A 25826-nucleotide genomic window follows, 5' to 3' on the forward strand; every position below is an offset into this window, starting at 1 on the left:
CTGGGGACTGCCCTAAAGGATTTGTTACTTGACTCTGCAATTAAGAAAAAAGAAAAATAACTAAACTAAACTAAAATAATAAAATAAAACAAAGTAAAAGTAAACAAAAAATCAAAATAAAACAAAGAAAAGCAAACAAAAACCAAACCAAACAAAATGAAATAACATAAAGCAAAATAAACCAAACCAAACTAAAATAGAATAAAACAAAATAAAGCAAAGTAAACCAAACAGAATAAAATACCCCCCCCCCAAAAACCAAAATAAAATCAAGCAAAGCAAAACAAAAAAATCAAACTAAAAAATAAAAAACAACAATAACAAAACCCACAATAAAAATAAACCAAAGTAGAATAAAAAAAAAAATAATATACACTTTTTCAAGACTCCTCCACTTTCCTTTGACTATTCTGTTACCCCCGGCCCTTCCTCCAAGAGCCACGCCACAAGAAAGAATGTCCCCGACTCCTCTCTCATTTTAAAATGCTTCTTTTTATTTCAGTGGTTGTACATTGGGTGAATGAATTTAACGTCACAACAGAAATAGAATGGCTATTTAACAGACCACTAGTAGTTATATGCTGGAAAAGAGTGAATGGAGGGGTTTCTTTTAACTGTTACTGAAATATTCATCGTATGTGTCGTCAATTATGCTGGATGAGAGAGGCAAACAAAAAGGTATTTTGGTGAGGTGCTGTACATCCTCTGAAGAAAATAAACACTGAGACATCTCAGTCACTTGAAACCGTGTCCCAGCTACAGTATTCACGGTCTCCATGTTGGCCCATCTCATGGTTCTTTTAGGGGAGTTTTATTTGTTGTTTTTTTGTCTTTTTTTTTAATTAAACAAAGCATTTAAAATTTAATCATTTTCATTAGACTTTTTTCTTAAAATATAAACAAAGTTTTGGCAAATAATATTTATACAGAAAAATAGTTTTAGATCTTCCCAAATTTTGAAATAGTCTATAAAATTACTTTATAAATAAATAAAATGCAGAATCTGTTGTACACGTATTTGCACATCTCTGTAATTGCCTCCTTACTGTTAGCATAGGTCTGTACTTGTACAGTTTTCAGGAATATTACAAAGTCATAAAGTCAGAAAGTGGATCTCTTATTAAAAAATACATTTTCTCTTTTTGTCTGTCAGTTTGTCTGGATGAAAGACCTGATGTATCTGAAGCTTCATCATCCATGGGCAAAAAATAGGAGTCTTGGATTAATTGTAAAAAACATAGAATAACAGTTATTTTGAAACATAAAAAGTTCACACAAAACAATGTCCTGGAGAGTTATCTACATAAAATATTTAAACAACATGGATAATTTACCATTTAGTATTATACAATAAGCTACCCAAATGCCTAAATTAACTATTATAAAAAAATAAAAACAACTTTGACAGATATAGGCAAGTTGCAGTGTCAACTACCTAGTTATAATGACTGAGAAAGTCTACAAATATTAGTGTTTTAATAGTATATAATGGTGATACCTTAACTGCTAAAGTAACGAGTTAAGATACATTATTTTTCCACAAATTAAACTAATGCAACGTTACAAGCACTATGTTAATTTTACAATCGAATTGTGATTATTTATTTTTTCTTTCGGATGATCAAATCTCCAGCTTCATCTATAAATAGAGAGTAATTAGACATCGGACAAACAAGATTTAGCCTGGAAGAGAATTTCCTCGACAAATAATTATATGGTTAGTGCCTTCAGTCGTTCCGAACAGGCAGTGCTGCCAAAGTTTAAAATAGTTTACAATCAATCTGAAGAGGTTAAGTTAAAATACTGCAATCACTAATAATGTCCACATAGAAAACTTATGCTGCAAACAATTATACATAATATCCACTTATAACAGCTGTCCTGTTTTCTTTAAACAATAATTTAAAAACTATGTCATTTATGAGATATATGTGCAACATATAAAATGTGAAATATGAAATATTTGGTACAATAGTGCTTGAAACAAATCTCAAATCAAACAAATGAAATTTTAATTATACATATATAATTACCTTGTAAATCAACAAAGTATTTAAAAAAGTAAACAACATTAAAATCTGCTTCATCCATATATATGTATATATGTATGTATGTATATATAACATGTATATAATTGTATTAAAGATATCTTCATACTTTTGTGACATAAAATATGTTTTTAAAGAAAAACAATTAAAAGAACTATTTTTTTCTCCACTCTAATCTGGTTACAAGCTTATAATCCAATTAAAAAAAATGCAAATACAGCAATGATTTATTAAACTGAATCTCATTCTACATTCTTAGTGTTCAGTTAATAGTCTAGATTAAAGTCACTGATGAAGTTTCAGTGACGCAACTGAATTTTAATTAAATTAGAGTATCACACAGTCTTCATCTACAGCCTTCTTTTTCGCCTTCTCTTTTGTTAGTTTGGTCTTTTGTGTGTGTGTGTTTGATTTTTACACTTCTACAAGTTACTTCGTAACAGCTCGGATCTTTTTGGTTAACCTGACAATGAGTTTTGACAGATTATTCGCTTCTGGTGACATTTGACTGTTGGCATCAGGCTCACTTTCATCAAGTCTGATGTGACAAAATTTAGGCACTTCTGCAAAGTCTCTTTTAAAAACATTATAAATACACTCGTAAAATAATATTCTCAAGACTTTGTTCTTTCGGGGATTGAAAGGGGTATGAAGTTCATACTGTGCAAATTTTTAAATTTTCTTCTGCTATTCTGCTATGATTCAAATGCAACTTCTCCACACAAGTCAAACACCAACCATGTGCATCTAAATTGTGCTTTGCTTTGGACTTCTGGCTAAAGATATTCAGATTGGCGGGGTGATGTGCAGGACACTGGGCTGCGTTTCACTTCCTCTGTCTTGGAATCGACTCGCTGGGGGAGCAAAACCAAGACGTTTTTTAAGCGAGAAGGAAAACCCCAATCGTAGTTTGGGTGAAAATTAAACCTGCAACCGGGATAAGATTTTAGCCAATGCAACTTCATTATTGCTGAGCTCGAAAGATTCATAAACACTGAATCTCGCGAGACTAACTTAACTGGACCATTTCCATTAGGTATAGTTATGGAGAAAAGACAGTATTTGCAAGAATTAAACTATGCTTAGAAAAATCTTTAAAACTAAATGTTACCCTTTATGTCTTGAAACATCACAGCTGGTATCAGGTAGTTAACTACTTTAGGTTGGAGTATAGTAAGCATACCATATTTAATATTCATATATGACATAGCAGCACTAGCTTTTTTGAGTTTGTGATTTGTCCATAAGAACAAATTCTTGACTTAGCATGCAGTTTGTGGCAACTCTAGAGAGGAGGAGACGGGGTAGTATGTACAGTAGCCGTGCTTGGCCGTCCGCAGGGAGGCTTCGTGACACTCTGTTCCACTCCTGCTGGCTATTTCAGGATTATCTGTTAAGAGAAAGGAAAGCATGATTGCTCTTTTAGGTGATGTGGGGAGAGCAGTTCACCCAGATGGCCAGCGCTGGACTAACTAAGCTTGGGTGCAGCTCATATCAGAAAGCATCCCAAACGGGACAGCATTCCGTATCCTCACACTGCCTGAGAAACATCTGAGCTTCACAAACCTAGTCGTCTTTCTCCCACACACACGTCCCCATGTGCGTGAGAGCACACAAAGAGGGAATTTTGTGTATCAAAATACTAGAGATGGCACCAAAGCCACAAAGGAAGGGGCTGGCTGTAGATGGGGTGTGTATTCCCCAGTGCCCCAGCTGTCAGTGGAGAGGGAAGCAGCCCTGCACCTCCCGAGGAAGCTCAAAAGCACATTGGTACCTGCTGCAAATCCCCAGCTCCACCCTGCTCCCACAAAGGCAGGAATGACCAGGGGAAATGGTGGAGGCCAGGGGAAATGCCATTAACAAGCAAAAAAGATGTTCTAGGCTGGATGTTTTCAAGAAGCTGGGGTATCTTTTCAATGCACTTTTACAGCTGCTTATTTCCTAAAAAAATTATCTGCAGGTCAGCAAACTTGAGAGGTTTTTTTCACACCTCCTTATGTCAGGGGATCCAGGGGGATGATGATAGTGGTACCTGTGTGCACTAACTGTGCTGCTTTACCTTCACAGTGTCTGAAACTGAGGGTGAAGCAACCACTTTACAGATGCAAACTCTGTGCCTCCAATACTGTGAAGGTTAAATGCACACTGTGCCCAGCAACAGACTCAACCTGCTCACAGCACTGGAAAACAGTCCAGGTTTCCACCACATTTGCTGGTGAAAGCGATGTCAAAAGCCAGAGGTGCGATGTTCTTTCTGTCACACCACTGCTAAACTGTGCTCCAGACTTGAGCACAAGTCGAGGAATTAGAGTGCATCGCTTGCTCTTCCTGTTTAATTTGGCACTTGACATATTTTTAAGCTGTGTTTGTAGGTGGTATACAAGACAGTCATGACAGCACTTTGACCTACTTGTGTATTACAAAGCTAGACCGCAGCTTAATGCAATATTTATTTTAAAAGAAAAAAAAAATAGGTGATTTGAAAGTAACTGCAGCAACATACTACCTCTGACATACAGCTCGCCAAAAAGAAACACGGACGCCTTCTGTGGAAGGTGCTTGTTCTAGCCCCTCGCCCAGCCACCTCACACATGCCTCACAACCAGAACTGTACATAGCTACCAGCTCCCTGACCCCACCTAACTTGCCAGCGTGCCAAAGAGTCAGCTTTGATTACCATCAGCACTGCCAATCTGGTGACACGCGAGGCCCCATTGTAGTGGCACTGTACAAACACCTGCTGCTCCAGAGGGCTTAACTTCTAAATACATCATGCATACAACAAGGACGTATATTTTTAATGAACTTCCACCCATTGTCAGTTTGTTAGCTTATCGCCTATCTTCTGTTTCCTATTGAAATAACAAAGAAATAGCTTTGCTGGAATAATAACGCCCTGCCTGTGATAACCCTGGTGCATCTACAGCACTGTGATGTGACAGCATGTACAAAGAACGTAGCCGTGCTGAAAGTAAGAAGTGACCAAGATTATCAGCACTGATATTTTGAGCATGTTACAACCCAACACGGCAATGTAATTAATAAAGCAGCTTTAGCTGTAATAGGTTAGCTATAATCACACAAGTGTATTTAAGGAATCCTAAGGTCTGCGTTAATGGGACACAACCTGAAATCTACCTGGTGTAAAGAACCCAGAATTTCAGACACTGCAGCTGCCTACGTCATCTGGCAACTTTTGAGGGGATAAGCTTGTATTTTCCGATAGGTATTTTCTCTCTGTACCGGTAGATAGGTTAGAATCATAGAATAGTTTGGGTTGAAAGGAACCTTCATGGCTCATCTAGTCCAGCCCCCCTGCAATGAGCAGGGACATCTTCAACTAGATCAGGTTGCCCAGAACCACATCCAGCGTGGTCTTGAATGTCTCCAGGGATGGTGCATCCACCACCTCTCTGGCCAACCTGTGCCAGTATTTTACCAGCCTCACTGTAAAACATTTCTCCTTCACATCCAGCCTGAATCTCCCCTCTTTTAGTTTAAAACCATCACCCCTCATCCTAGTGCAACAGGCCCTGCTAAAGAGTCTCTCCCCACTTTTCCTACAGGCCCCGTTTAAGAAGTGAAACATCACAATAAGGTCTCCCTGGAGCCTTCTCCATGCTGAACAACCCCAACTCTCTCAGTCTTTCCTCATAGGAGAGGTGCTCCATACCTCTGATCATCTTTGTGACCCTTCTCTGGACCCTCTCCAACAGGTCTGTATCTTTCCTGTACTGACTCCAGAGCTGGACACAGTACTGCAGGTGGGGTGTCACCAGAGCACAGTAGTGGGGCAGAATCACCTCCTTGGACAGATTACTGCCCCTTATGTCAAGACGTCTTAAAGGTCAAACAGCCCCATGCTCCCAGTTCCCCCAAAATGTGTGACAGAGAAGGCAGAGGGACTCATCTCAGTCTGTTTCTTGGGAAAAGGGTAGGACCGTTCTTGGCACTTGGATTAACCCAAGTGCAACTCACCCTGCAGCATGCCAGGCACAGTGAAGGGGCCCTGGGCAGCGCGAAAGAGTAGGGACTGCTTCTGTGCGGTCCTCTGGCAAGTGGCAGAGCCCAGGTAAGGACTTCCACTGTCCTGTGCCTATTCCTGCCATTTCTCCCCTCCTCTTGAAACTCAGGAAGCAGCGAAGACAATGTAAACACTTTACTTTTGTGCACAAGCACGTCCTGTTTACGTGGCTGTGGGTGCAGGAGGAGCAGCTGGAGCTCTCCCCACCATGCTTCTTGTACTGCCAGTGGCTACGGAGCTGGCTTGCTCCCACCACATTGTCCTCACCGCCACTCGTGCAGGGGATGTAACTAGGGCATGTCGCACCCCAGCTATTTCTAGTACACGTAGGAGGCCTCCTAGGAAAGAAACCTCAAGTCTCTCCTTCAGAACAAGCCTCTCCAGCGGGAAGATGCAGAAATGAGGAGCTACATGTTTTTTTTAACCTTAGCCACAAAGTGTTAAACGTATCCTGTAGTCTTTAATTATATGTTCACACCCTATTTCTCAAAAGATATCACAGCACTGCCATACACATGTATCAGCTTCTGCAACTGTTTTTTTCACTGTGTCTGACAGAGAAACATAAAATGCTGAACTACTTTACATGGAAAACACACTGCGAACGTCTTCTGTTTAATCTACAAATGAAGTAATAAACTGTGATGGAAGATGGAAGCTATCTGAGTCTGCATCAGTGCTAATTGCTCCATTGCTTGCCTGCATGCTGAAAAAGAAACTGCAGAACATACCAACGAAGGAACATTCCCACAAACACTTCCTGCAGAGTTTGCGCAACCTCGTTACTTGTAAATAGGTCCAACATCCGTCATGTTCACTACTGTGTGAAGAACTATATCTCAAATATATGACTTCTCATATTTGCAGTGGTACTATTATGTCATTATACTTCATAGCAACTTCATATAATGTATTGACATCTTTACCATAGTATATATACACATAAAAAAACCCTGAAACACGAGACAATACAATGAATGTGCATTGTCCCATGTACAAAGGTCTACAGGTCAAGCATGGGAAAGCATTTTCTGTCTGTATGAATAAGATCCACAGGTGTGGATACAGACATGCCAGAATACGTACCTTCTGCTGCTGTAGTAAGAGAGCTAATAAGAACACTATTTCTAGCACAAGCAGAATGGCCTGGCACTTACAGTTGAAATTCACAGATGCAATGACAGTACAGGGCATTTTTTCAAGGCTATCACAGACATAGGATACCTTCTCCATTGCCTTCTTTTTTGGTACCTGTTCAAAGTGCCAGAAAGCTGGCTACCCTTTAGACTAAAATCACTACAATTGTGCCAGTGCAAGTTACTAGACCTCACTGAAACCAGTAACACATAGAGTGAACCTTTATTTCTGCAAACTGCTTTCTAATTGCCAAGAAGCATTTGCTCTTTTGAATTTTCAGCTCTTTAGGGGTGACGTTTTCAGCTCCCAAATTCCAAGACTTTCTCTCTTTTCTATCAGAGCATGGCTCTCTACCCTCAGGACCTCTGAATGACCACAGTGGTCATTAAGACCCTTGCTGTGCAACACAGAACATCCCTAAATTCAGCCAGGATTTCTTCTGAGGGTGATCAGTTCTGCAGTGTCACCCATGGGAATGATAACCAAGAGAGATGATACTGCCAATCGTTTCAGCTTCTCACCAAACTACTGACCCATGGCACACAGCAGACAAATCGACATCAGCCCGGGATTTCCTCAGACCCAGCAAAGGCGGCTGCAACCAGTCATTGTCAAAGACTTAAAAAGAAAAATTGAGAATCTCTTTTAAATTAATGTAGAAATTCCACTTTTGTGAACTCTTTTTCTGTCACCCACATTACTATGTGCACTGCTTTACTTGATACAGTTCACAGATTTAACCAGATTACCTAGAATCACGACTGTGAACTAAGAATTTCAAGAACACTCTCTGGCTTAAGGTTTTCTATTTTGAAGCTACAACTCATGAAGCTTCTTTATTCTCTCTGTGTTAAATTCTGTTTCCAGTTTCAGATTCATAATACAACGATGAATACAGAAAATCCACCATTCTGCAAGAATTCAGTGTACATGAACTCTTGTTCAACTACAGACCTGTCACAGTGGATCAGCTGGAAAACATGACTTTGCATCTACCCCTGACATGTTTCTCTTCTGGAAGTTTAGAAATAACTTCTCCCAGTTACATTTTGCTCTATCAGCGTTAATACATTTTAAGGGAGCACTAAGATCGTACTTGACCCCCACACGGCGAAGCACTTACGCCTCCAAACTGAACTCACATGTATTACACATTTTAGGCTGCTCAGCCTTTCATTTTAAGAGCAATGTAGTCAACAGGAGTTTCTTGTAGACGAGATTCATCTCAGGTGATTACAGATGTGTACACCTCAGCTGGTCACTCTATTTTACATCTTCCTAGCCTACCTCAGGCAACTGATTTTACATGAGACAGATTACCAGCTCATGATGCTCTTTTCCCCTCCACCAGATACAACGGTCTGCAGCAAACAGTTCACACCGAGGTATTTAACTTTTAGCCACCTGTGTCGGGGCAGATGACTCTTTCCCCAGTGACACTTTCTATTTTCATGTTTTTCACAGAGTAGCAGACTGGTCAGATATATCTAGGGTACACACTGAAAATGACAGATATTTTCAGACAGCCGGCTCATATCAGGCTGTCTCATAACTTCTCCCGCTTTCTAAAAATAAAGCTAACACAAAGTATTTCTTCCCTTTGACATGAAACTCAAGACTATTTATATTTCCCTGTGCCTTTGGGAAATGCCTCCAACTCTTTATTTTTCATTTTCTCTCAGAATGCTCTTTTGTGGCATGTGCCTTATTCTTTCAAATAAATCAGTCTTCTATTTATTTTTTTTTTAAATCAAAAGTGGAAAAGGATGAGTAAATATTCAGATGTTTACTGAGGGTAATTGCTATCATATCAGTTATGCTCGGTCTTAATTATTACATAGCCTTACAGATGGACTTTTTCACCTCCTATTTCTCCATAGCCTCAGCAGCAGCACCTTCACACAGCACCAACCTGAGCTTCCAATTTCCCACTGACATTCCCTAAGGGATGGGATTTGCCCTGTCCTCAACTGGCCAACAGCTGAGCTGGCTACAACTCTTGCTTGCATTAGAAGCATCCTGCCTCCTCCCAGTGCTCAGGGTGGAAAGGTGCTTGGGTACACATGCCTCATCTGTCCCATCTTAGCTGTTGTCCTGCCCCCTCTCTTGTAATCTCCCACTGGAAGTTCCTTCCTGACCTACTGTCTGCACTACATTGCAGGCATTGTCACTGCCACAAGAGCCTCCCTTCCTTGTCTTTACTACATACATTTGCACATTCGTGCACACATCTAACATCAGGCCTGACTCCTCACTCATCTGTCCCTTTCCACTTTCAAAATCCATGGTCACCAGTCTGTAGTACTCCTCTAAAACTAGCATCAAATCTACCATCTTTCTGCAAGGTCATCTGCAAACACTGCAAAGAAAAAAACCTGAATAAATGGATCCGCAAAATCCGAAAGAACTACTAATAGCGTTGAAGGGACCTGCTGAAAGCAATTTGTTACCCCTGCTGTCACTGCTGAACACTTCACTGCTTTTCATAAACACACTGAGCTCCACCTTGTGTCACTGGTTTCTTTGCTACTCTCACTGGCCAGAAATCTCATTCTTATTTCCAGCATATTATGATTTAATGTAAACATTCTTCATTTTTCTCCTAACTTCACTAACTTCTCCCCAGTTCAGGGGTGAAGGAGAATTTTTATCTTATTGCTTCTCCATTAACCCAATGTATCCCCAATATGTGTACTGCATTCATCAGTAAGGTGACCTCTGATTTGTACATAAGGGTGAGATGTCTAGGTCACAGATGATCTCCTCGGTTGCCTGCCCATATAGTGACTAATACAATGGCACCAGGTTTCTAAAGGCTGGAGGTCCTATTTGCTTAGCTTTCTCATAGCCCATCCCTTGATATGGTAATTCTGGTGCCCTTCTCCATTCTCTTTTCTCTCCTAAATCTGAGTGTGCTCAGTTCTGCCTGTCCCATGTGTTGATATTATGCCTCTGTAAATGGCTGAGGGTCAGATGTCCATGCTGAAGCGGACACGTCTGCTGGCACATTTTCAGTCTATCAGCGCCAGCCTGTTGGCCATCAGGGTGTCATAAAGCTGACAATGACCATGTCTGAATCCAGCTCTTCATGATGATCTAAGGAAAAGATCAAGGCAGCTGTGGGATCTCAAAGGCTCAAGGGTTCAACAGCATCATTGTAATTTAATATTCACAAGGTCCTGAAAGAGAATCCAAAGCCATTTGTGCTGCCAACTCCTTAGCATGCTTATGAGCTTCAGCAGGTATTTATTCAAGTAATAACGTATAATGCTTAAGTTAAATTTAATAGGTATTTACTCACTCTGAAGAAATAGGACTAGTTGTATTAAAAATGAAAGCATGACTTTATTTACTCTTCTTTAAAGTAATAAATAATGCAGTACTAAAAACTGATCCTAATACACTCTAATATATTCTACCCAAATCTATTTTTAACTGATCGCACAGGCAGCAGACAGACTACACAGAAATGACTGAAATACTACTGCTGTAGTATTTTAGGAGCGCCCATAAAGTGACTGTTTTGAACAGCCATTCAATTTTACCTTTCAGCAGGTCTGAGCTACAGCAATCATCTGTGTTTTTCATGTCCTACTTTCAGGTCATTTTCACTCTCTTCTTGAATTTTAGAAACTGCCAGAATTGACACATGCAGAAGAACTGAGAGCACAAAGGACTGAAAGGCCAAGCTTGTATTACCTGTGAAAGTGCCCATATATCTGTTGCAGAGGTACTATGCCTCCAAATCTGTATTTTCTTAGGTGTCCTCACTTAGCATTGTTTTTTCTTTTAACATGCCCTGCTTTGTATTTTCCTCTTACACATCATGCATGCCCAAATTGAACAAGATGAGGGTGCCACTACACGTCCAAAACCTGCTGCTTCAGTTCAGACTCCCTTCCAAGGAAGAGGTGGTCCACTAACAGCCAGAACTTAAACACAGAAAGGTACCAAATTTATGCTCATCAAGGTTACTCATCAGACATCACTGTGTCAGTTGTATAAAACTTACTATGCTTATAACTTCTCTGAGGAAATCTCAATGTTCCTGACTATTGACTGCTGTTTCCTGAATTTTCTTATCTGAATGTTCCCACATAGAGAGACATACATACCACTGTGAGCCACTGCAGATAATATTGCACCAAAAATGAAGTCCGTTGAAGTTAATAAATCTCTGCCTCAAGCCAAAAGTCACAACAGGTACAAGAAACAAGCAAATAAATAAATAGATGTTTCCACTGTGATGACATGGGCAGCATCCTGCACACTCAAAGGCAAAGACTGGCATTTCTGGTGGGCAACATATCATAGAATCATAGAATGATAGAATCGTTAGGGTTGGAAAGGACCTTAAGATCATCAAGTTCCAACCCCCCTGCCATGGGCAGGGACACCTCACACTAAACCATGTCACCCAAAGCCCTGTCCAACCTGGCCTTGAACACTGCCAGGGATGGAGCATTCACAACTTCCCTGGGCAACCCATTCCAGTGCCTCACCACCCTTACAGTAAAGACTTTCTTCCTTATATCCAATCTAAACTTCCCCTGTTCAAGTTTGAGCCTGTTACCCCTTGTTCTGTCACTACAGTCCCTGATTAAGATTCCCTCCCCATTATCCTTGTAGGCCCCCTTCAGATACTGGAAGGCTGCTATGAGGTCTCCATGCAGCCTTCTCTTCTCCAGGCTGAACAGCCCCATCACACACTGAGATAAAAATATGATATTCCTTTAATTCAAGGGAATATAGTTGGAGAAACTAGAGATGTCCAGATGCAATTATTTCAAAGAACAGAATTCCAGACAAGTACATCTGGAGCTCTGTACTACACTATGTTAAAATTTTATGATGGAAAAACCCAGACTCACATGAGCTCTGTGTATATGCTAAGCACAATGAAGCCAACTCAGTCTTCCCGAAATGCCTACAAAATAAGCTGACCTCAGGAAAACATTCCTATGTTTAAATAATAAATATATGTCCCAAAAGACTTCTACTCAACTTGTCAAAGTATGGTTTGTTGAATAACTGAAAGTAAGAGCACAGTAAGAAGTCATCACATCAAACATAAATACGATTCTTTTTTTTTAATTTCAATGATATGAATGGTAAAGTTGCCTATAAGAAGAAAGAGAAATATATCTCGATTTTTGTTATGCAAAAGAAGTGTTTGCCTTTGCTTACTTCTCGTTATGTGATACTGCCATCTAGCAGGCTACCAGAGGAACTGATGTTTCAGTCTTTCTCTAAAGGGGCAGCAGTGTGTGAGGGGAGAATTCCCAAAAAAGCTACCCTAAACAGACTTCTTCCCATTTGTTCCCACTGGCTTCTTGTATATGAGCATATGATCTAAAACCCCGTATGCAAGCGTGCCAGAAGTCTTCCTCATCTACACAGAAGCAACGTGCTATCTTAAGAGACCAGAAAACGTTACTAGAAGTAAAATAAAGGTTTGGTTAAGGTTTGCATGTGAATTCCGTTACATTTCCCAGGGCAACCTTTTGTTTTATCATCTTTGCTGCCTTGCAGTTAACAAAAACAAAGTTTTGCCATGTATTTTGTAACTTCAGTTGCTTCAAGGCAATTCAAAGGGTATTTCCTTGATACTGCTTAAGAAGTGTTGTAGGCTTCAAGGCTCCCTTCTTGAGCCTGCAAATTGTTAATTCTGAAAGTTACAGCTACTTACATGTAACTCAATTCAGTAGTTATCTTTTCTGAAGACACTGAATGAGACTTGTGATTCTTGGGAGTCCAGCATGAAAGAGGCAGCAAGCAATTTAAATTTGATATTCAAAATTCCTTTTCTAGAGAAATGGCTCTTCATGATCAAGGACTGTTTAGGTTCACTTTTCCAGCCTGATGCAGGTACAAGGCGAGATATCCAGTCCTGCATCCCAGATGTCAAGGCTTGCTGGTACCTCTGCGTGGAGCAGCCTGGTACCATACGTGCCCTCACTAGATGCCCAACACTGTTATGCCCAGGGCTCACTCTCTGCAAGCAGTCCTGCAATAATGTGGCTGAGAAAGGAACCTGTTCCTCCATCTCCGTTTTTATTTTTAACTTTTTCATGTTGGAATCATGTTGCTAGAACAGATTTTATATGGAAGTATTTAACTTGGGACATTATGGAATTTTTAGACCAAAACTTTCTGTCAAAAAAAAAAAAAAAAACAAACATTGGTTAGATAGTTATCATTCACAACAGAAGTGTTTTTCCACCTGTTCCCCTATTCCCTTACTAATGGCAATCAAAGCTTGTCAAATCATTAACAAGAATTTTGCACAGGTTCTTATTTGTAACTTTGTTGTATACTGGCACTAAAGATGTAAATAACATTAGTTCCTCCTTCCCACCTTCCTTCTCAAAAGCTTGCTTTTAACCAACAAAAAGGCCATTTCCTACTACTAGATTGTCCAAATCATTTTCTCTGTATATTGCTACTGTTCTCTCCAATTACAATTCAGCAGGTTTCCACAAGGAAGAGGGAACGTGAGACAGAAAAAGTCTTGTCAGCAGTGTGGAGGACAACCCTCTACCCTGCCAGAAGGCTCCCTGGGGCTAGGTGGGTAGGCTGAGAGGAAGCCCTGTTTGGGACGCTATTTGCAAGAAGGAGCAACTGGCGCTTCTACCGCGTACAGAAGGAGAAATCAGCTTGAGTAGGTGCCACATGACATTGCAGTCTAAGGAGAATCTGCCTCCTTTGGGAGTGGTGGCTGCCTCTGTGAGCACCTTGGCAAGGAGAGGTGCTCTGTTGCTGCATGTCTGGCTCCCCTCCCTCCCGAGGGAGCTGTCGCACTCAGCATCTCACATCCCCATTAAACATTTGGTAGGTTTGTATTTTATATTCTGTTAACTACTTTTTGGATTCCAGAGCAAATATTTTAATTGTCCTTTTGTTTGTGGCACTCAAATGTAACATAACTATTTTTATTTTCCCTTCATTGTATTTTTGCAGATTTTGACAAAACCAAAGGCTACTGAATGACTTCATAATTAATATCTGTGCAATTGCCACCTAATTTAGTGCTAATGCTGATGCATAACTTAACAGCTGTGCTAGATAATCACAAGCCTTAGCATGAGAAAGCCTGTTGATCTTCTATTTCTTTTCAGACAGTGCCTATGAGTATTCATTTTTTCTACTGGATCTGCCTTTTCATTTTTCCCTCTTGGTTAAAGGTCATATAACCAGTAGGATAATGTTGTCAATAAATAACATCTTCAAGCAAAGTTACTACCAGTCACCCAGGTGCCGGTTCAGAAGCATGCAGATTTGTCTGTAGGTCCTGTATTGCAACTGCCAAGCTTGTCAAAATGTCCTGGATAACCCAGACATCCAAGGTTATCTTAGGACAATCTTAATCGTCAGTAGACACATGTTTAAGCAACTGAACCAACTCCTGTGTGACTTTCTGAGCTCTAGACTTCATCTGACTGTGCTGATGACCTTCACAGTCTACAATAGGCACTTAAATTTCTAGCTTGCATACAGACATCCATACTCAGACACCAACATTTTGGTGGCCTAATTTTGGGCAGGTGTTGGCATTATTCAAAATTGAAATTCAGTCCCAGAATTCAGAAAAACACCTCTCATCTAATGTTATGATAGCATATCCCATGCACTGATCCTCTGTTAAACCATCTTTGGAGTGCAGGGTAGAGGAAATCACAGCTCTCTGCATCTTCAATTAACGTGAACATTGTCAGCTCCAAGTGGGTTCTATATAATATTTCCCCAAGTTTCTAATCCTGTATTTACTTATAAAGAAAATATAAAAGAAAGAGAAACAATCTTCCAAAATAATTTTCCTTAAGATCTATGACTTTGATTTCATCCTGAAATTGCAGCAGTGCACAGCCTAAAGAAAATCAATAAATATTGCTCTGCTCCTCTACAACTATCTGAAAGGAGGTTGTAGTGAGGTGGGGGTCAGTGTCTTTTACCAAGTAACAAGCAATAGGATTAGAGTAGCTTGAGGCCTCAAGTTGTGCCAGGGAAGGTTTAGACTGGGTATCAGGAAAAAAATTTTCACCTAAAGGATTGTCAAGCATTGGCATAGGCTGCCCAGGGAAGAGATGGAGTCACCATCCCTGGAGGTATTTAAAAGACATGGAGATGTGGCACTTAGGGACGTGGTTTAGTGGTGCACTGGGCAGTGCTGGGTTAACAGCTGGACTCCATAACCTTAAGGGTCTTCTCCAACCTAAAGAATTCTGTGATTCTACCTATGAGTGAAGCTGAGCCGGTAACAGCTTCCTTGCTTGCTCAAGTACTGCCAGACCACTAGCTGCAAGAATAATAATTAAAAGCCTTGATAAAGATCTCTGAACCAAGTATTGACAGGCAATGACTGTATTAATATTTTAAGTAAGATGTTCTACACACCTTTGCCCACATATGTGCACTAGAGGGAGCCAGGACCAAACTGTCCACAGGCACGCTCTGACATTGCTTCCACCATTGATTGTTTCACATTACTTGGAACTTTGCTGGTTCCATCCTCCAAAAAAATGGTGTCAGCATCCCCAAACAACAACTGAACTTAAGTTCATTAGGGATCTAACCCTGAAGCGAGGTTAAGCAGCTATGGCATCCATCCCTATTCTGTTGGGAATACCTGGAGCAGTTGTGAAGGGGGGAAGAGGAAAACTGGGAAGGATCTCTTGCCTCTGACTGGTCATGCTCCCAGACTCACCACGTACCTCTGGAAGACCACCTGCCTTTCACTGGAAAACTTAAGCTTCAACTCCCCTCCTCCATCCTCTCCCATCACAGCCTGGCAGCTAGAGGAAGAGGGGATACCTTCTCACAAGACAACAGCTCTTGTATCAACCAAGTCAGTCTTTAATAAGCATTCGGAAAACAGGTTTTGCTAAAGCACTTTTGCTCCATCTTGTTTTCACTGCACTAAGCCAAAGTGATTCTCCTCCCCTCTGATGTACACCGCAAGAAAATTACTTTGGCTTTAAAACCTAACTTCTGTAAGGCAAGAAAAGCAATAGATTTTCAATTTTCCATATATTCTTAACTGGTGTCACTCTGCACAAACGTACTGTGGTATAGCCTTTAACCCTACGCAATCTTCTCATGTACTTTGAACACACAACACATACAGTTGCTGGGCAAGTGTGACTGGCTGTGCGTGTGTGTCAATGCAGGCACATTCTGAGCTGTTACTCACGTTATTTTTAGAAAGAAAGGACATACAGAAGACATGAGACATCCTTCACCTTTTTTCAAGATATAAACTGACAGCACACACTAAATAATTTACTGGACCCAACAGGGTTGTTAGTTTTTTTTTAGCCATCAGCCGAGACTCTATAACTTTTGGGATGCTGACTTCTCCTTCTGCTGGTGCTTCAAGGGCACCGGCATCATCACACTCAACCCAAGGAAGTCCAGCAATCTTTCCTCAGGCCAGAGCACCAGGCCAAGTGATATTGAGCTAAATTATTAAGCCCTGCTACAAGTTTATTTTCATGCCTGGCACTGTGAGAAGAAGCCGCAGGAGCTGAAATGGGATGGGCTGAAGGCTGCAGGTTGATTAACAACACTGGGAAGAGGAAACCATATCCCACAGATATGTAAAGCAGTGTGGCACAGGCCAAGAAAGGACATTTCATTTAGATGGGAATAAAAAAGTCTTTCTGAAATACAAAGGAGAGTTTAAATCCATACAAAAGGACACAAACAAAGAACGTTATGACCATGAATAAAGTCTTAACTCATGTTAACTATCTGTTCCTTCTGTGTTTCTTGGGCTAAAGAAATACTGATAGGTAGGACCACAAAATTATGGGGCTGTCCTGGGTTCAGCAGTAGCAGTCATGTTTTTTCCTTTGTGTTAGCTGGTGCAGTGCTGTGTTTTGACTTCTAGTTTTGAGAACAGCGTTGGTGAAGCCGATGTTTTCGGTTGTTGCTAAGTGATGTTTACCCTGACCAAGGACTCTGTGAGGCTCATGCTCTGCCAGGGAGGAGGGGAAGCTGTGAGGAAGCAGAGACGGGGCGCCTGACCCGGGCTAGCCGGGGAGGTATTCCATACCACAGCACGTCATGCCCGGGGTGGGGGGTAACTGGGAGTTAACCGGAAGGACAGGAGCTTCCGGGTGGAACTCGTTTTCTTGGCCGGTGGTATCGTATTCTCTTCCCTTGTTATTTTCCCTTATCATTGTTTTAGCTGATAGTAGCGGTGGTGATTTGTTGCTGGACTGTTCTTGTCTCAACCCGTAGGAGTTGCACTCTCTCGATCCTCCTCCCCGTTCCTCCGGGAGCGGGGAAGGGGAGAGCCCCGGTGCAGGGAGGGGGGGGGAGACGAACACGGACCTTGATTGTTGTCAGCTTGGCACCACTCACTGGGAGTGAGTGAACAAGTTACCTGACTGGGTTTAAACCACGACAGTCCTTTTTTGGCGCCCAACGTGGGGCACGAGGGGTTGAGATAAGAACAGATCTGACTGGATTGATAGTCATCACAATGACGATTTATTGGCTCTCAGAGTTGTTTCTCTTGATCTCACAGCTTCAGAATGTTGTAACTTAGGTAGAGCCGGTATTTGCTGTGTTAGTGTTTATCAAGTGTGGGGCCCTGAGCAGCAACAAGCCTTTGAGCAAATTAAACGCGAGATAGTTCATGCAGTAGCCCTTGGACCAGTCCGGACCGGGCCAGATGTAAAAAATGTGCTGTACACTGCAGCTGGGGAGAACGGTCCTACCTGGAGCCTCTGGCAGAAAGCTCCAGGGGAGACTCGAGGTCGACCCCTCGGCTTTTGGAGTCGGGGATACAAAGGATCTGAGGCCAGCTATACCCCAACTGAGAAAGAGATACTGGCAGCCTATGAAGGGGTTCGAGCTGCTTCGGAAGTGATTGGCACTGAAGCACAGCTCCTCCTGGCACCCCGGCTGCCCGTGCTGGGCTGGATGTTCAAAGGCAGGGTCTCCTCTACACATCATGCAACTGATGCTACATGGAGTAAATGGGCTGCACTAATTACACAACGAACTCGAATAGGAAATCCCAGTCGTCCAGGCATTCTAGAAGTCATCATGGACTGGCCAGAGGGCAAAGATTTCGGAATGTCACCAGAGGAGGAGGTGGTGCGTGCTGAAGAGGCCCCACCATATAATAAACTGTCAGAAAGTGAAAAGCAGTATGCCTTGTTTACTGATGGCTCTTGCCGTATTGTGGGAAAGCATCGGAGATGGAAGGCAGCTGTATGGAGTCCTGGACGACAAGTTGCAGAAACTGCTGAAGGAGAGGGTGAATCGAGTCAATTTGCCGAGGTGAAAGCCATCCAGCTGGCCCTGGACATTGCTGAACGAGAAAAGTGGCCAGTACTTTATCTCTATACTGACTCATGGATGGTGGCAAATGCCCTGTGGGGGTGGTTGAAGCAATGGAAGCAGAGCAACTGGCAACGCAGAGGTAAACCCATCTGGGCTGCTGCACTGTGGAAAGATATTGCTGCCCGGGTGCAGAACCTGGTGGTGAAGGTACGTCATGTAGATGCCCATGTGCCCAAGAGTCGGGCCACTGAGGAACACCAGAACAACCAACAAGTGGATAAAGCGGCTAAGATTGAAGTGGCTCAGATGGACTTAGATTGGCAACATAAAGGTGAATTATTTTTGGCCCGGTGGGCCCATGACACTTCAGGCCATCAAGGCAGAGATGCAACATATAGATGGGCCCGTGACCGAGGGGTGGACTTAACAATGGACACTATTGCCCAGGTTATTCATGAGTGTGAAACATGTGCTGCAATTAAACAAGCCAAGCGGTTAAAGCCTCTTTGGTATGGAGGACGATGGTTGAAGTATAAATATGGGGAGGCCTGGCAGATTGACTATATCACACTGCCACCAACCCGCCAAGGCAAGCGCCATGTGCTTACCATGGTGGAAGCAACCACCGGGTGGCTGGAAACATACGCTGTGCCCCATGCCACTGCCCGGAACACCATCCTGGGCCTTGAGAAACAGATTTTGTGGCGACACGGCACCCCAGAGAGAATTGAGTCAGACAATGGGACTCATTTCCGGAATAACCTTATAGATATTTGGGCCAAAGAGCATGGCATTGAGTGGGTATATCACATCCCCTACCATGCACCAGCCTCTGGGAAAATCGAACGGTACAATGGGCTGTTAAAAACTACGCTGAGAGCGATGGGTGGGGGAACTTTCAAGCATTGGGATACACATTTACCAAAGGCCACCTGGTTGGTCAACACCAGAGGATCTGCCAACAGGGCCGGCCCAGCCCAGTCAGAACTTTTACATATTGTAGAGGGGGACAAAGTTCCCGTGGTGCATATGAAGAATTTGCTGGGGAAGACAGTCTGGGTTATTCCTGCTTCAGGTAAAGGCAAACCCACTCGTGGGATTGCTTTTGCTCAGGGACCTGGATATACTTGGTGGGTAATGCGGGAAGATGGGGAAGTCCGATGTATACCTCAAGGGGATTTGATTTTAGGGGAAAACAGCCAGTGAACTCAATTGTATGCTGTTGCCTGCTGTGTAATGCTTTTATAGCCCATCAACTAGATGTCTCCAGGTCACCAGCGACTGGCCCTGACTTCCCTCCAGCCATCATCCCAACAGAGAATGAACTTGGAACATCATGGACCGAATGGACTCGGCAGCATTATAGGGATTGGTCCATGCACTAAGAAAATGATTTTTTTTCCTCTTGGTCTGTATGTATATGGATGTATATATGTGGGAGAGCGATGGTGTATTGAAAATGTGGGATCTGAGCACGACGTGAATGGTATGGAATAAGGGGTGGATAATGTCCTGGGTTCAGCAGTAGCAGTCATGTTTTTTCCTTTGTGTTAGCTGGTGCAGTGCTGTGTTTTGACTTCTAGTTTTGAGAACAGCGTTGGTGAAGCCGATGTTTTCGGTTGTTGCTAAGTGATGTTTACCCTGACCAAGGACTCTGTGAGGCTCATGCTCTGCCAGGGAGGAGGGGAAGCTGTGAGGAAGCAGAGACGGGGCGCCTGACCCGGGCTAGCCGGGGAGGTATTCCATACCACAGCACGTCATGCCCGGGGTGGGGGGTAACTGGGAGTTAACCGGAAGGACAGGAGCTTCCGGGTGGAACTCGTTTTCTTGGCCGGTGGTATCGTATTCTCTTCCCTTGTTATTTTCCCTTATCATTGTTTTAGCTGATAGTAGCGGTGGTGATTTGTTGCTGGACTGTTCTTGTCTCAACCCGTAGGAGTTGCACTCTCTCGATCCTCCTCCCCGTTCCTCCGGGAGCGGGGAAGGGGAGAGCCCCGGTGCAGGGAGGGGGGGGGAGACGAACACGGACCTTGATTGTTGTCAGCTTGGCACCACTCACTGGGAGTGAGTGAACAAGTTACCTGACTGGGTTTAAACCACGACAGGGGCTTTTTCCAGCATTGTAGCTTTGCCTCCAACTTTTAAGAGGCTGTAAATAGCAATCTTGGACATTTGCCCCTTACAAAGAAGAAGTGACTACTACCACTTTCACTACTTCCAAATAAACAGTTTTACAGTAACTTCTAAAGATTTGCAATGACTTAACACAACGACAGGAGTGAGAAGAAAAAGACAGGAATGGCACACACTACAGAAGCCAATGAGAAAAGCTGCCAGGGTGGGACTCGTCTCCTCCTCATGCAGTGGTGCAGAGCTTTGCTACCTAGATATGCTCTTTCCACAGGCAAGAGAAAGCGACAGAACCTTCCAGGGCAATTCATCCTGCCCTAACATGGACTTCGTGAAAAGCAGACGAACAGAAATCCAAACTTGTAAACAAGTGGAAACCCATACCCATGTTAAATTATCCTTTAATTTCAGCATGGAGCTATGTGTATACACACACAGAGATGCATGCGACTAAATAAATACAGACAGACACTTTCCACAACTCCTGTTACATTTAAAATGCTCTAATCCTCCAATGCAAACAAAACCTGCAGTGGGAAAGGAGGAGTTTAGCCTGCTATCCTGCTAGATGAGAAAGCGCATTAAAACACACCTACGTCTCCCCAGTGGCACTAGTTACTCGTGTGAAAGTATTCCTATTAACTAAAGAAAACAAAGACTGATTAGTGGTCCTTTTGTAGGTGTATGGGTATTTATTCTACTCCAGCCACAACCAGCCCCTCTGGCGCTCAGAGGTACAGGTGGTGGAGCTGCCCTGGCTGCATTCCCATGCTGGAGAGAGACCCCAGGTGACCCCCTCCCCTTTTCCCATAGTCCCTTGGCATCTTCAAGCCCCTTGGGGAACACAAAACTGCACTGATACCACCAAACAATTTGCTGCTGCAGACACTGCTGTGGGAAGGACAGTGAAACACAACATTTGCCTGCTGCACTCCCCTCCTCGTCCCAAGCAGGTTTTCACTAAAACAAGCTAGCTCGCAGCAAATAACGCACAAAATGACAACCCTCTTGATGAAAATGCTAGCAGCACAAACACCACAATGCTGGCAAACAACCCTTTAAAAAAAATACAGAAAAGGGACTGGTTTGTGTTTCTTTAAGGAAGTAGGGTGTATTTCAGAGGTAGTATATTTTTCCAAATTATTATAAACTCTTGCGGTAACTTCTATTTTCCTATGGGATACTTACATAGTTTTGGGACCAACAGTAAAAAAAAAAAATCTACTGGTATAATATTATTAAGCAAAACATTTTCATTGATTTCTTTGTAATATCTTGGCAGGTGGAGGAGAATAAATCAAGAGGCGAGCATTTCTACCAAGTCTGCACTAGCTTGTTGGTCTGGGCAGGAGCAACACATGGGAAGAAGATGGGAACATAGCCCTTTACTTTCCCTCGACAAGCAAATCTGCTTGCTTCCTCCTCAGTCTGACCTCTAAAAACCTGAGGGAAAACAGTTCTCAGGTGGAAGTGCCTGAGCATGGTGGCAAAGTAACAGAAACGCCAGAGTGACCCAACTGCTGTGCAAACCCCTCTCCTACCAGATGCTGGGCACATTGGGGTGGGAATCTCAACAACCCCAATGGAGGAGTCAAAGCTACATACTCTGAGCTGCAAACAGATACTCTTCTCTGGGAATCAGGTCCTATAGGAGGGAGGAGAAAACTCTACCAAAATGAAGACTGCCATTAACATAACAAAACACGTAAGAAAAGGAGAAGGTATGGTCTTCCCCAGCCTGCCTCTGTCAATAACTCTAGGTGTTCTTTGTAAGAGCATCCTTCCTTAGGGAAATATAACTCTCATGTTAAGATACACATACAAACATAAAACAGACATAACTATCTTGAGTGCTGTTTTGATCACTAGCATTTACTGTTTTGATCATTAATTTACAAAAAATCATTCAGTCTTGTTTCTATTTTTTTTTTCATCTTCCTTGTCCTGCCTGTGATTTTAGACAGCTTCCATGCTTGCAAGTTAGTCACTTCCACACACCACATGGAGAAGGCTACATTAAGACACCTGAACATTATAAACCTGCGATGATCTTCCTTTTGAACTTAGGAGTTAATAACAGACTTCTGAAAGTAGTCCAGTACTATGGTGATTCTAACTCCAGCTGGGTTAATTACACAATAATTAGGTACAAACATCGCAACACAAAACACAGCTACATCATTATTTGCAACAAATGTTAACTCTAAGTAAGTGCAACCTGTCCCACAAACACTTGCTATAAACGACTTAAAAATAAAAAGTAAAATTTGATGGGGTAAACACAGAAAGAAAAAAAAAATTCTCTGGGAGAATTTTTTTTGTTAAAAAAAAATTAAAATAAAAATCTCAGCACTCATTTAGAGTTCGGGATCTTGTGAAAGAAAGCTTTAAAAGGAGCAAACCTGATTTGCTGTGGCTGTTGCGGCGAAGGGAACACTTGTTGCAGGAGTTGTTGCTGCAGAGACAGTGGCGGCCGTAGCGTTGTGCATCATGGGTACTTTCAGGAGGGGAACCATGGAAGCAATGAACAGGAGGGTGCAGCATTATGGTAAGAGAAGTGGTATTTTTGGCATGGTGAATATCAAGAGCGGCAAGCCATCGTCATGGGTTAAACCGGCAGATGGCATGCAATCACAGTGCAAAGCGAGAAAGCGTGGCGGAGAAATAAAAAAAAAAAGGGAAAATAGCTTATTACAAGTACAATTAAAGGAAGGCTGTCAACACAATCGGCGATTCCCAGAAAAAAAAAAGAGCAAGGACCACTGAAACAGCGGGTGTTATCTCTAAGAAGGTTACTTGTGCAAATGAGGTCTCCACCAAACTAGCCTGTTACCTAAGAACTGTTACATGGGCAATTCGTTTTCTCCCGGTATCAGTATAAAGCACTCCGTAATACAGTTCTAAACAAATCCCATACTGGTTTGCACTGGGAAGAAAATTGATAAATATTTATCTTAATTTTTAGGCACAATTGAAAAATGAATCCATGTATCTTCATTTTGAAGTAAGCCAGATACTCACTGTCTTCCTTTATAATCCAATTTACGTGTTTTTTTCTATTACCGCTGCAAAACTGTTTGTCTTTATCAGAGTTAAATTACCATCTGCTTTGAGGCAAAAACTGGGAGAAGGATAATAATAATTTTCCTGATTTAAATACTACTTTGTTCGATCTAGAAAAGCAAGGTCAGTTCGGTGAAAGTCGCTGCTTTTGCTCATTTTAAGACTGAATTTGTGGAAGAATTACTAACTTGATATTTTAAAGGCTTGTTACTTCAACTGCTTATCTGTCCCACAAAAAATATAAATCATTGGGATAGAGCTACAGGGGAAAGATTAGCTTTCAATCTTACAGGCTACTGCACTGGACATCCATTTTTTATGCCCCAAATGTTAATTCCAAGCTGTAAATATATTTCAAGGAGCGAGATTCAGATCATGGGTTTCAACAGAACCTCTGTGGATCAAAGTAGACATTTCTGGGAAACGCTGATAAAACTTTCTAACACACAGCAAAAAGGAGAAATAGGCACACCACTATGAAACTTTTAAACACTGATGAAATTTGCTGGCTTTTTCCAGTATTTTATGATTTTATAGTACTAGACAATATAAAATATAAATAAAAGTTTGAAAACTGAAAAGCAGACTGGAATTCATGGTATTATGCTTTTGCAGTGTAGTTGTTATAGCAGGTGATACCACAGCTAAACTGCAGCTTTCATCTACAAAGCTAGACACTCTGCAAAGTCAACCAACAAGACAAGCGAACCTTTAATTCTAGTCAGTGGCTAATCCTTGCCTAGAAGTTTTGGAACAAGTGAATATACATCATATACAGTATAAAAAGAGATCAATAAAGAAATTGGGAACCTACCAATACTGGTAGCGGGTGTCATGCACAAAACTGACCCTGCGTGTCATGCAATGATAGGTGAAAAAAGTGGATAAAGGGAAGAAACAGGTTAGCCGTTTAGAGTTAACATTCAAAGTGAGATTCAAGCATAACCACAGAGAAGTAAGTTAGTTAAATGAAACTGTAAGGTCATTCATAGTTTTGCTTTAACACAAAAAAGGTGATTATGTTCTTACTAAACTCCTGGGTATACTGTGTGCCTTTTGGCATGTTTCTGTGTATATACAAGATACTTCACTAACTTTTCCATTTAGTGCTTTTATCCTTTCACTTAGTACTTTTGCAGCAACAGGTTTTTTTTGTTTACAGAAACATCGTTGGTTGAATATCACATTATTTGGGAATTTTAGAACTGACTGCATAATTCAAATGGCTCAACTGTTGCACAGATCAACCAACTGTTTGATGTACACCAGAGAAAGGTGTTAAAATGGAATTAGCTGATACTGTTCTGAAGGGGCTTTGCTGAGTTCTCATCTGATGTTAATACACTCTTTCTTAACACAACGCCGGAGGTGAACAGGTGCTCCTCAGAAAAGAAAACACTACTTGACAATTACCCAAGCTGAACACCTCAAAGTGTGTAACATTACAGCAAAAAGCTCGCAGTGCACCTAAGAGATGCTCTGGAAGGACTGCTGGCCTGCCATGCAGTTCAGGATTGATGCCTAATCTACCTTTAACCTTTCTAGGAAGACCAAATGAGAAAACGCAGCATATTTTAAAGGCAGGCAGATAACGAGACTAGTCCCAGGTACTTGCCTATTTGATACAAAGTCAAATACGCTTCCTGTATTCTGGTGAGGCACTGGAACAGGTTGCCCAAGAAGCTGTGGCTGCTCCATCTCTGGAAGTGTTGGATGGGGCTTTGAGCAACCTGGTCTAGGGGAAAGTGTCCCTGCCATGGCATGGGGGTTGGAACTAGATGATCTTTAAGGTCCTCTCCAATCCAAACCATTCTGTGATTCTACAATTCCTGCTTCATTACTACCACAGACCCTTATCGGGCCATAGCAGTAGCAGTGCAACTATGAATGACCTTACCCAAGAACAGTCCCCAGAGAATACACAGCGTTCCTCTTCTAGAGGCTACAGAAATACTAACAAACAGCAATGGGAAGAGAGAAAAGATCTGCTGTTTTCAAGATCATTCACCAAACAATAAGGAAAAGGTGACAAAGCAATCAAACTGATGTAAAACAAACAAAGTGCAGAACTTTGGAGGTAAGCCATGCTAAGTCAAGCCCCACACTTTTTATTAGAAGAGCAAGTGGTT

The 25826-nt window shown here is 42.0% G+C and overlaps 1 protein-coding gene across 10 annotated transcripts in view; it reads right to left on the bottom strand.

Moving 5' to 3' along the window:
* Positions 1-473: 473 nt before the first annotated feature.
* MBNL2 (muscleblind like splicing regulator 2) overlaps positions 474-25826 on the bottom strand; it is a 97590-nt gene continuing 72237 nt past the window's right edge. For 3 of the 10 annotated variants that reach the window (XM_061476258.1, XM_061476255.1, XM_061476252.1), the window contains 3 exons: positions 24512-24547; positions 23037-23131; positions 474-3438 (listed from right to left, as the gene is read on the bottom strand). In XM_061476258.1, the coding sequence (XP_061332242.1) occupies positions 3424-3438; positions 23037-23131; positions 24512-24547 (146 nt within the window). In that variant the 3' untranslated portion in view covers positions 474-3423. The remainder of the gene's footprint in view (positions 3439-23036; positions 23132-24511; positions 24548-25826) is intronic. The other 7 variants (XM_061476257.1, XM_061476260.1, XM_061476254.1 and 4 more) reach the window with 3 other exon arrangements.

Source organism: Pezoporus flaviventris, unplaced genomic scaffold (genome assembly GCF_033815535.1).
Source record: "Pezoporus flaviventris isolate CSIRO_AGI_PZ_B2104156 unplaced genomic scaffold, CSIRO_AGI_Pfla_v1 ptg000095l, whole genome shotgun sequence".
Lineage (NCBI taxonomy): Eukaryota > Metazoa > Chordata > Aves > Psittaciformes > Psittacidae > Pezoporus > Pezoporus flaviventris.